At 43.1% G+C, this 12,380-nt stretch overlaps 1 protein-coding gene and 1 long non-coding RNA gene across 3 annotated transcripts in view; one reads left to right on the forward strand and one right to left on the reverse strand.

Annotated features, from left to right (window-relative positions):
- Positions 1-401: 401 nt before the first annotated feature.
- Positions 402-5,078, reverse strand: xbp1 (X-box binding protein 1). 2 transcript variants are annotated; one of them, XM_048556377.2, is made up of 5 exons: positions 4,723-5,078; positions 4,246-4,342; positions 3,925-4,044; positions 1,837-2,000; positions 402-703 (listed from the first exon to the last, which is right to left on the reverse strand). In XM_048556377.2, the coding sequence occupies exons 1-5, from the start codon at positions 4,938-4,940 to the stop codon at positions 514-516; spliced, it is 789 nt and encodes a 262-aa protein (XP_048412334.1). In that variant the 5' UTR covers positions 4,941-5,078; the 3' UTR covers positions 402-513. The 2 variants fall into 2 exon arrangements, with proteins under 2 accessions (XP_048412334.1, XP_048412335.1); XM_048556378.2 differs by lacking the exon at positions 3,925-4,044.
- Positions 4,725-12,380, forward strand: part of LOC125464195 (uncharacterized) — a 35,725-nt gene continuing 28,069 nt past the window's right edge. Inside the window, exon 1 of the long non-coding RNA XR_007249981.2 lies at positions 4,725-5,170. This is a non-coding gene — a long non-coding RNA (uncharacterized LOC125464195). The remainder of the gene's footprint in view (positions 5,171-12,380) is intronic.

A 12,380-nucleotide genomic window follows, 5' to 3' on the forward strand; every position in this document is an offset into this window, starting at 1 on the left:
GGTTACATTTTAAACAAGTGTTCAAATAGCTACAGTACAAACAAAGCAACTTGTACAAGGGGGTCTTAGATAATTGCAAGCAAGCTCATTTTGGATTTGCAAGACTGAATGCAGTTCTACTTGAGCCAAATATTTGGAGGTACCATAACCATTAAACTGCTATTAACTGGGGAAAAAGTTCACTTGTGAAAGTGTCCTCCCAGCTGTTTCCCAGAGCCAGTGGGGAGGACATATCACTGAGAGGAGATGGGGATCCTTCGTAGTCAGAATCACTAGAAGACTCAAAAGGACAGATGGGGTTTTCTTGATCTTGCCTGGTTGAAAGAATGTTTGAAAGTCCTAGATCAGTGATGAACTCATCTTCCAAGGGTTCCTGTTTGAGCTCCACTTGTGAGGGGGCTATTCTTTCATCTTTGCCACTGAAAGATGCTTGTTCAATTTTGATGGCAGTATCACTTCTCTGTACCAAGCTGTCTTCAGCAAGAGGCTTGTGATAGAAATGGTCAAAGTGGATCAGTTCATTAATGGCTTCCAGCTTTGTTGATGGGGTCCCCAGAGCACCAGAGCAGGAGCCAGGTAGGGAACTATTAGCTTCATTGTAGGTACACTCTCCCAGGTTAGCAAGAGATCTTGACTCTTCTTCACTGAATCTGAGCAAAGCTTCTGGGTCAAGGTAGTCCAGAAAGCCCAGGAAGAGATCAGACTGAAGGAAAGCAAAGGTCATTGTTAAGTGCTTCAGGTAACCAAAAAAACCAAGTTTTAAACTGGATTTATAGGTTTACACACCAGGTAGCTGAATTTTTAAGCAAAAAAGTGCTAATTCCATTTCAGGATAGTAGCTTAAACTGTCAGTGAGAATAGTAAAAACAGAACAATATGGATCAAAATAGGAATTTACTTGGTCTAAACAAATGCAGTCAAGCTCAGTGCATGGTGTTAGAGGACACAGACAAGTTACAGGACTTCAATAAAATTAGTTGCTAATTTACTATACAGTTGGGCTTTAATGACATTTTTCCTTAAAGCATGAAAATCCAACAGAAAAAAGTTCAGTAATTTAAGCTGTCCTAAAAGTCTTATTCATCAGAAAGCGTGGGATGCCTCAATCAAATATGGGTAAGGAAAGTGATCTCAACATAACATCCATTAATACCTATTGTATGGTCTGCTGTCAGCCTTCAACTAAATTACATGAAATCTCAGGAGGCAGCAAGTGTTTAGATGGATCAGATTGAAAACAGCTCACATGCCCAACAAATAGAGGATTCTGATTTGATCAGTTAGCCATCTGACCCAACAGAATGACTGGCATAAGATATGCCCTCTCCCTTGCTTGCCAGCTGTCTTTTCACATCAAATGCAGTCTTTCAGCAAATTTGTATCACACTGGCAGATCTTGCTGCCAACTCATCCCATTACTTCATTCCCTCCACATCTCACTAACTTAAAGTCATCAAGCTCTAGTCTGTTAACCAAATTCTGTCACTGCTCCCAACCCAAAGGAGTCAACATATGTTCTATTTAATTCAACCCAAATAATACATGCTTGGGGACAACTGTTCTTTCTAAATAAAGATGAAGCTGCCATGCACTTGACTAGGACTGAATGAATTAGTTATCTCATTGAAGGAAACAGTGAACATAATTAGAAAATGCCCAGATGACTACTTTTCATTCAATGCCTTAAGATGGCTTAAATGTCTGTTTCTAAGCTAATTGTACTGACAAGCTTAATTGCTCAAACAAATTAGTAGACATGCTATTTTTGAGCTTTAATTTGACTTATGGCAGTGCTTCAGGTATTTGTTTTAACCCATTCCAACTTCCAGGCCCTACCTCAGAGTCTGAAGAGTTATTGCTGTCAGTATCCATGTGGAAGCTGTCATACTGGCAGACAGCTGGGCCTGCACCTGCTGCAGAGGCACACGTAGTCTGAGTGCTGCGGACTCAGCCGACCCAGCCGCCAGGCTGATTTCATCCACTCTGGCCTGGAGAAGTACCTGTGCAGCAAACAGAACAGAGACTTGACTCTTCAGTATGGGCTTCCATTAACATTTATTTACACAATATCTGGCTCACAGACATGGGCCATTTGATATGGTTCCCCATGTGTAACCTTCACACATCTACCACTCTCCCTAGAGCAGAGAAATTCAGTCATAGAAGCACAGGAAGTGTGCACTGCTGTTGACGAGGGGCTAACGGGTTCCACTGGGGACCCATAAAGGCAACCCTGACATTAATCATTGACTGCTTCTACCTGCCCCTCCACCTCTTCAAGAACACCCAAGATGGTGGCCCTAGACCTAGGTGGGCACCTGTGGTGGCTCCTATTTCATGCCAGCTACAGAGCTGTCAGTCAACACCTTCCCCAAGGAGGCATTTCACACCTGAAGGACAGACATAACCGAGAGATTAGCACAGCTCCCTGCAAGAAAGATGTTATCAGCATTTTGGATGAGCACTCACTGCAGCACCCCTCAAATCTAGCCACATTAGACCCCACAAGCATCAAGGCTTACAAAGCCACAAAGGAGCTCTTTGGACAGATAACAAAACCTGGACAGTGCACCAAGTTTAAAAACCTTCAAGGAGGAGCAGATGAGTGGCTCAGTGGTTATCACTGCTCCCTCACAACACAAAGGATTGATTCCACTGTCTGGCAACTGAGAGGGGTGTGCACATTTTCCCCGATGTCTCAGTTTCCTCCTACAGTCCAAAGATGTGCGGTTAGGTGGATTGGCCATGCTAAATTGTCCTAGTGTTCAGACTAGGTGGATCAGCCATGGGAAGTGCAGGGTCACAAGGGAACAGTAGGGGTGTGTATGATGGGATGCTTTTCAACTCAGTGGAAGTGGTCTACTTTCACACTATGGGGATTCTATGAGATGTGGAGATAGGAAGTCTGCTATGAGCCATCACATCACTAATATTCAACATTGTTTGAAATTGGGTTAACAACATTGATATGGATCATTCAAGTACTGACAGTACACTTGTGACAATTAGCTAATAAAATTGGCTGCTTTCCTTCTATTTAACAACACTACCTCCAATCTCAGGAGTCCTGATTTTTGTTCTGTACCTTATTGGATGTAATTTTGAAGAGGGGAACTACACCCACACTGGTTTCCCCTTCATACAGAGGCTCAAAGTGATTGAGAATCAAGGAGGAACAAGTGAAAATGCTCCTTCTCAGGAAGGGGCATTCAAAACAGAATGTTGCATCAGCCAGTATTACAAGGCTGTGCGCTAAGGCTCAGATTAGCCACTTGGGGAGGGGTCACAAGCTGAGGCTGAGATTTATTGTATTTGGAAAGTTAAAGAATATGATGTGTTAGCTGGGTGTAGACAGTGGGAGGGGGGGAAGCAAAGGGAGCAAAAAAGTGAAGCAACATCAATTAACTGGGTGTACAAATGCAGGGGAGTCTTACTGATTAATAGACTTGGGCTATAGTGATTTCACAATTCCAGCTCAGGGATGTTGTTTAATTCAAAATTCAGTGTACATTAGAATGGCTCCACTATTAACAGCACTGGAGTAGTTCAGTATTTCAACATTTAACTATAAAATTAATCCTAATGTTAGGAAAGGACTAAAGGCTAAATTTATTTAAGTGTTAACTTATGCAAAATGATTTATTGGCAGGTAGCCAAATTGGGGAATGAAACAAGACAACAAATCAGGCCTCCCGGATATGCAAATTTCAGTTTCCTGGTTGTTACAGTTCACCAGATGGTTTGGGCAGGTATTTAATCCTTAGAGGCCACACTTCAACTGCTCTCAAGGATACAGATGGTCCAAGTGTAGATCACTGAACTACCAGTGAAAAATACTAGAGACAGTCTCCAAGAGGGAGACTATTTATATAAGATTATGCACTCTCTAACCTGGTTACACCTGCATTTCTCTAAGTCTATTACCTTCTCTTTCTCTGTGTCCAGAACTTCCATGCCTAGTTTCTGTCGCAGAATGCGGTTCTCAGACAACAGACTGTGCGTCTTCTCATGCAGAAGCCGGTTCTCTATTTGCAGTTTCTGATTCTACCAGGAGAGACAGAGGGGTGGTAATGATGAAATTCCACTCTGAATCCAAGAACGAGAACATACCTCTCCCCCATTAGGGAGGAAGAAACAGCCTTCCAATCACTGGGAGAGAATGAAATCCCCATTTCAGAGGGAAGCCATTTAATCTGAGCCATGACAAATAGTAATGGGATTGAATGGAATGTGTATCCTCCTTACCTCAGATTCCATCTCCAACACTTGCTCTTCCAGTTCAGACATTCGAGCTTTTTTCCTATCTCGGGCAGTCTGGGCCGCCACTCTGTTCTTTAGCTTCCTTTAAAAGTGGAGAAAAATGGGTAAAACCATAGAAATAAATATAAAATATAGTTATTCCTTCAACTTCCGCTGAACTTTGGAATGAGAACATTATATCGAGGCAGGAGAAAAATGCAAGACAGCGAAGGGTGTAACGCAAGTTGAATCAGCTGCCACGCAAACAGAAATGAATCAATGCATTGGAGAATTATTCAGTCCGCCAAAAGCCCCAGTTACAGTTCAGCTATAGTTTAAGTTGCATTTTAAGATTAGAATATGCTCAGTTTAATAGAACATCCATTAAAAACACGCACTGCACAGGGTCCTGTCCCTCTAAGTTAAACAGCCACCCTACGTTCCGGTCAAACAGTCTCTCTCGGTTAAACAGTAAGACCCTACCTCCGCAAAGCCTTCTCCTCGGGGCTAAGGTGAGTGAGCCGCTGCCTTTTCCTATGGACGTGGCCGGCCGCCGGCTGAACCGGGGACGAGTCGTGTTGCGAGCCGCTCCGGGGCGGGTACACCACCGAGATGTGTCGACTGATCTCCAGGCCGTTCTGCTTCCCACCCCCGGGGATCAGCAGCACCTTGGCGGACCCGGCGCTGTTCATCGCCACCATCACGCCGTTACAATGTATCGGAGCCACTTGAACACTGATACCGCCAGCACTGGGGTGTCACATGAACCTGCAGGAGGAAGTGCGTTTACATTGGGTGCGTTCGCTCCCTCCGACACACAGTCTGTTCAGAAACGGCTCTCGGGGGGTCAATTTCAACCATCGTGTTTAAATATTATTGGCTGAGCAGCCTGTGCATCACTGAACAGACGCAGTCCTATTGGGTCACACTGGTGAGTTTACTGAGGCAAGCAAAGGCTCAGATGGCGACAGATCTTGTTTATCATGTTGTTGCAACCTGCAATCATTCTGCATGCATGTATATTATATATATCCCACCCTTAGGATCATGTATTTCTGTAAGGATAATACGTGCACATTATAAATTTACAAATGTCATGTACTATCATAGTTAATATTAAGGGTATACATAACACTATACACGCACATATGGATATTAACCGTATTGATTATGCATATGAACATATGTGTTTAGAAATAATGTTTGGTGTGCACCCACCTGTAATGGTAAGAATTGTATCGAGAGTTTTGTCGATATACATAATAAGTGCTCGAAGCTTCCTGCTTCATATCAGACTGATGCAATCTCATGTAAGAAAGTCATTTCCTCCCCCAACTGTCCGGCTGTCAGTTAACTGGAAAGTCACTTGTGTGTCCTTGATAACTGGGCTTATTGCATCATCTGCCGATTTGCATCATTTCAAGAGTTTTAAGTTTACTTGAAGCCTGTTTGTGACCCAACATCAAACTTTGAAAAGACTAAAGGTTTTGAAGTTTCAAAACATCAAGGCATCTCTTGGACGCTTGGATATTTTCATTGTTACTAATCTTCATAGTGGAACATGCACATGAACTGACTGAAAATATTTCATATGGAATCTTTCCTCTTACCTTTACTTATTTCGAAAGCATGCAGTATTCATAGATTCCCTACAGTGTGGAAGCAGGACAGTCAGCCCATTGAGTCCACACCAACACTCTGAAAAGCTTCCCAATTTGTCCCTGTAATCCTGCAATTCCCATAGTTAATAAAATGTTGGGCTGGATGAACACAGCAGGCCAAGCAGCATCCCAGGAGCACAAAAGCTGACGTTTCGGGCCTAGACCCTCCCATAGTTAATTCACCTAGTCTGCACATTTATGTACTGTGGAAGGAAACCAGAGCATGCAGACCCATGCAAACTCCACACAGTCACCCAAAAGTGAATTGAAACCAGGTGCCTGGTGCTGTAAGGCAATAGTGCTACCACTGAGCCAACACGCAGGTTAGAAATGTTCCTCTGAAGATTGGTTGGATTGTTCTTATGCCATGTTGCTATACCCAGGGCAACTATTTTCACGTGATTCCTCTTCAGCAGCTCCCAGTGCTGATGCAACACTCTGTCATAAACATTGGTGGGTTCTGGGCAGCATGGGGTTACAGGTCGAGACTTTGTACCATTTTTCAGTTGATTGAGGCATCAATTCAGAAGGACCCAATTGTCACCCAGTAAAGTCAGCACAAAAACTGATCTTTTAAAGGCTATCCAGATAGAAAGAACACAATGAATCCAATTAAACTAGAATGTTTACAATCAGCTGGAGGGGACCACTTGTAGCACAGGGGTAGTGTACCTACCTCTGAACTTGGAGATCTTGGAGTGGGGGGGGGGAGGCGGTCAGGTCCCATCTGCTCCAATCTGCTCCAGACGTGTGGAATGACATTTCTAAACAGGTTAATTCGGAAAAATAGGTTAATAACATCTTAAAAATCAAAGCCATTAGAGGTGGGAACTGCAGGGCTTTATTTCCCTGTCCAACTCCATTTTTTAGTTTGGGCTGAAGGGCCTGTTTCCATGCTGTACACTTAGTTAATCTGTTGGACCAAATATGAGCTACTGGAATTAGCTGAGTGGGCACCTCGGTCAGCATGGACCAGTTTGGGCCAAAGAGCCAGTCTCCATGTTGCATTACTCTATGACTCCATGATTTAGTCACTTCCTGCCTCCCTACAACCATCCCTTGCATTGTCCATAAAGGGCTTTGTTTGTAAACACTCAACTGGATACAGGTGCTTTTACTGGTGGCATTTACTAGGTTAAAAAAGAAAGCAAAAAAAAAACCATCATAATGATTTTGGTGGTGAGAAGGCACTTGGTTGTGTGTGATAACACTTCTGGGTAAACCAAAAAAAAGCTGGAGGGCTCTTGTGGCACAGTAGTAGTGCCCCTACCTCTGAACCAGGGTTCAAATCCCACCTGCTCCAGAGATGCGTAATAACATCTCTGAACTGGTTGATTAGGAAAATATAAAGTAAACTGGAGGGTTCTATGTACCGATGAAAGCCTAAGCGACCCCAGCAATGCAAATGACAATAGTGTTACTACTGGAGTCCAGGAGAGACTTCTCGGAGATAGTTTTGTTCCAAATGTTGTGGAACATCTCAAACATATGCCCTCTTTCAAAGGACACTTGGGAACCTGATCAATACCGTAAACAAGAGGTAGATAGCCAGTATGAATGCTACCTATCCAGCCCCCTTCCCAATGGGCCTTATCTATTCTGGACCCATGAACTTTGATCTGATTGAGGAGCAAGTGAATTTTGAGCAGGTAGAAACGTTCTCAGTAATGCATTCTGCCTCCTCATTGTCCTTACCGCATGCCACCATATCCTGGTACCCAAACTCAGCAGCTCAGAATGTACATCAGCAAGAGTACAGGAAACAGTGCTCTCAGATATATAATCATTTTGAATATAAACAACATTGTGGAGGTGAGTGTGAGGCCCACCATGAATGGTATAATTTTGGTTGCCAGAGCTGGGTAAGTGCACACAAAAGGGGAGCTTCACAAAATGTGACATGCCTGCATTTATCTCCATGCTACCACAAGCCTGGAATCCAACAGTAACTGAATTCCATTCTGACCTGTCCGTCCTTCCTGGACTGACATGCCTCCTCCCTACCTCCCCACCTACACTCACCTTTACTGGCTCCATCCATAAGACCATAAGACCCAAAGACATAGGAGTGGAAGTAAGGCCATTCAGCCCATCAAGTCCACTCCGCCATTTAAATCGTGGCTGATGGGCACTTCAACTCCACTTCCCTGCACTTTCCCTGTAGCCGTGATTCCTTTTGAGATCAAGAATTTGTCGATCTCTGCCTTGAAGGCATCCAACGTCCCAGCCTCCACTGCACTCTGCAGCAATGAATTCCACAAGCCCACCACTCTCTGGCTGAAGAAATGTCGTCTCATTTCAGTTTTAAATTTACCCCCTCCAATTTTAAGGCTGTACCTACTGGTCCTAGTCTCCCCGCCTAACGGAAACAACTTCCTAGCGTCCACCCCTTCTAAACCATACATTATCTTGTAAGTTTCTATTAGATCTCCGTTCAACCTTCTAAACTCTAATGAGTACAATCCCAGGATCATTAGCCATTCATCATACGCTAAACCTACCATTCCAGGGATCATCCGTGTGAATCTCCGCTGGACATGCTCCAGGGCGAGTATGTCCTTCCTGCGGTGTGGGACCCAAAATTGGACACAGTATTCTAAATGGGGCCTAACTAGAGCCTTCTAAAGCCTCAGAAGCACATCGCTGCTTTTATATTCCAACCCTCTTGAGATAAACGACAACATCACATTCGCTTTCTTAATTATGGATTCTACCTGCAAGTTACCTGCATCCCTGCCTCTTTAACTTGTCTGTTTCCTCTCCACCTATCTTCTCCTCTATCCATCTTTGATCCGCTTCCCCCTCTCTCCCTGTTTATTTCAGAACCCTCTCCCCCTCCCCCATTTCTGATGAAGGGTCTAGGCCCAAAACGCCAGCTTTCCTGTTCCTAAGATGCTGCTTGGCCTGCTGTGTTCATCCAGCTGTACACCTTGTTATCTCCATTCTCACTAGAAACGGGATTTGCAAACAAGGTGCCCACATTATTCACTTAAGTAACCATCAAAGTAGGAAAATGGCCCAGAAATGATAGAATAATATGACAGAGAAGGAGGCCGAATGTCCCATTACGACTGTGCCAGCTCGGAAAAAAAGACGTATCCAACTAATTCCACACCTTCTGCACTTCCCAAGGATTTGCAGTTTTTTTCTCCTTCAAGTATACACCCGATCGCCTTTTGTATGTTACTGTCGAACTTGCCTCTACAACCCTGTCAGGCAGTGCATTCCAGATTTTAACACCCTGTTAAATTAGGATGTATCCCTATTGCCAGTGAGTCATCTCACACCTCCAAACCCCGACAAAGGCTTGTCAATTATCGCAATCCAATCTCCCTTTGAAAGAAGTGGGATGTATTGACACCATATCTTGGAATCCTGTCTGAACACTGTTTGTGTTTATATATAGATGCTCTTCTTTGATATGTGGTGAATGGATGTGTATGTTTCATGATCGTCCATGGCTAAGAAATTAACATCATCTAGGAGCTAACATGACTCATATCAAATAAAATTTCAGATACCAGGTAGAATCTAAATGTGGTCATTGTCACTGTGGGATTTATTTCCCCATTTATCTTTTGCTAATACCACTTTGGGGAATATGAGTTGCTGACTTTCACTCATATGTCATGAATATCAAAATATTCACATATAGATGGTCCCCAGATCTGTTCATAGCACAGGTAGAGATGTGTGAAACAAAAAGGGTTGAGAAACTTTACACTAGAAAGCATGGAGGAGGCCTTGGTTTTACATTTCACCAGCACCTCCACCAGTAGCGCACTTAAATACCAAACTTGGTTGTGAACTCAAGGTGCAGGAATAAGGCTCAAATCTGTCTCATAGAATTCCTACAGTGTGGAAGCAGGCCATTTGGCCCATTGATTCCACGCCAACCCTCCAAAGAGCATCCCACCCAGACCCACCTTCCCCCTCCTCATTACCCTATTCCTGCAACCCTACATTCCCCAAGGCTAACCCATCTCACCTGCACATCTCTGGACTGTGGGAGGAAACTGGAGCATTCACAGGAAGCCATTGCAGATACAGGGAGACTCCACAGAGACAGTCATCTGAATTGAACCCAAGTCCCTGGTGCTATGAGGCAGCAGTGTTAACCACTGAGCCACCCACAATGCTGTCTCAGAGACGAGAGTGCTACCAAATAAATGGAAAGCCGATACATCATACTGGGAAAAAAACCTTTTATTCGGGAAGTCAGCATTTATCTACAGTTCTGTGGAACACCTTATAAGGCACTATTTTCTGCAAACCCTAGTTTGTGATGTCCTTCCCTCTTTATCTTGGCACAGAATGAATCTATTGCTTAAATCTGCCACTTGCCCCACCCTATGGTTCATTTGCATTACAGTTAAGGTAAAAAATTGAAATTCTTTGCCAAACCTGCACTTCAGGCCTCACTATGCCAACTATCCTTAATTTCATTACAATATTTATCTACATAAATATCATAAACACAAGAGTGTAACTCAATCCTTCAGTTTCACAGCTTGTATACATTCTCATGCAATGCCCTTTCCATTGTCACTGAAAAATTGAGAAACCTGTTCCACCTCTAGCAGGTAAAGGTCAGTCATTGGTTTGCCACCTTTTTCAGAGGGAGGGCAACAATTAGAGAACAAGATGACCTTAAGTTGCGTTAAAGCATTAAAGATATAAATATCAATATAAGTTGTTGTCCCCATCCACCTACATTGATGGGTGTCAAGAGATTAAGAACTATTCATAAAGACTCAATCAATATTTAAGTCCCAGCCAAATTTATTCAAACAGATTATAAAATTATTAGTACATTGATGTTTGTGGGAAACAACCTCATTTGTGGAAATTTTGGGGTTTTCAGACATATGAATCTTTTAACTAAAAAGACCAAGGTCAGAACCTTAATTTGCAACAATGGGGTCCTCAGTTGTGACTGGCCGAACAAGGTATGAACAACCAGTTTTTATGATCAAGTGCAATATAGCAAGCACATTTTTTGAAGTGCTTATTAAACAGATGGTGAAGCCAACTTGGAAGTTTCTTATCCTTCAAGCTTCAGAATTTTTGTACATTGCCAGCACAAACAATGCCTTTCTTCTTCTATCTTTGAAATGACATGACATTGAACTCTGCCTCATAAGAAATACAGTCAGAAGCCATGGTAGAATTGTGCTAAATAGATTCAGAGTTTCAAAGTCTTATTTTGGAAGACTTCTTAGTTCTTATTAGTAAATTATTCCAGTTACTTTTTCCATTGGCTTAAGATGTGGGCTGTCAGTTGGCACCCTACTTCTATAACAAGTGTCACGTAGACTAAACAAAAAGCAATCTCGTATTCTCTGGGTCCGAGGATTTAACATTTACCATTTAGCTGTGTGAACAAATAGCATGTGCATATAGAAGTAGAGCACAGCACATACAATTTAATGCCCTTTTACCAATAAGGCTAACTATCATCAAACCATCCACTTAACATCTCCAGGAATATTAAAACAATTAAGGTCAAAAGTTCCTCGCAGAATATCAGAGTACCTTTTAAAAGTATAGATAATTCATTCCACAAGCACCCACTCCCTCCACCACTGATGCTCAGTAACAGCAGGGTGTACTATCTACAAGATGTACTGCAGAAATTCATCGAAGATCCTCAGACAGCACCTTCCAAACCTACTGCCACTTCCATCTAGAAGGACAAGGGCATCAGACATATGGGAACACCACCATCTCTAAGTTCCCCTCCAAGTCACTCACCTTCCTGACTTAGAAATATATGGTCGTTGCTTCACTGTTGCTGGGTCAAAATCCTGGAATTCCCTCCCTGATGGCATTGTGGGTCAACCCACAGCAGGTGGACTGCAGCAGTTCAAGAAGGCAGTCCGCCACCACATTCTCAAGGGCAACTAGGGATGAGCAATAAGTGCTGGTCCAGCCAGCAATGCACACGTTCCTCCAAATGAATAAGAAAAGTGTTCCACTATTTTGATTAATTGGTTAGGTAATTTAGCAAACTAAAATCTATTCCAAATACATGTACCTTGTCTGAAGATAGTGCTCAGTTCAAGTTGTTACATTTGTCTTTTTTCTTATTTTTTTAAAACTGACAAATGACCCTTGAATTGCACATGGTATAAGTAAAACAGGCTCAACTGTTTAACTCAGACTCTTTGGCACCTTACGCCAGTAAAACCAGTTCCTTAGAAATAGCTAAGATAACAAAGTGTGGAGCTGGATGAACACAGCAGGCCAAGCAGCATCTCAGGAGCACAAAAGCTGATGTTTCGGACCTAGACCCTTCATCAGAAATGTGGCAGAGGGAGAGGGTTCTGAAATAGATAGGGAGAGAGGGGGAGGCAGATTGAAGATAGATAGAGGAGAAGACAGGTGGAGAGGAGACAAACAAGCTAAAGAGGTGGGGATGGAGCCAGTAAAGGTGAGTCTAGGCGGGGAGGTAGGGAGGGGATAGGTCAGTCTGGGGAG

The sequence above is a fragment of the Stegostoma tigrinum genome, chromosome 26 (genome assembly GCF_030684315.1).
Source record: "Stegostoma tigrinum isolate sSteTig4 chromosome 26, sSteTig4.hap1, whole genome shotgun sequence".
Taxonomy (NCBI): domain Eukaryota; kingdom Metazoa; phylum Chordata; class Chondrichthyes; order Orectolobiformes; family Stegostomatidae; genus Stegostoma; species Stegostoma tigrinum.

What these genes read in the sequence shown, in the direction of transcription:
- xbp1 (XM_048556377.2), bottom strand. Translation starts at nt 4,940, where the DNA reads ATGGTGGCGATGAACAGCGCCGGGTCCGCCAAGGTGCTGCTGATCCCC. An exon ending in GAGGAGAAGGCTTTGCGGAG is followed by an intron (nt 4,343 to 4,722) that starts GTAGGGTCTTAC and finishes CCACTTTTAAAG; the next exon opens with GAAGCTAAAGAACAGAGTGG. An exon ending in ATAACTCTTCAGACTCTGAG is followed by an intron (nt 704 to 1,836) that starts GTAGGGCCTGGA and finishes GCTTTCCTTCAG; the next exon opens with TCTGATCTCTTCCTGGGCTT.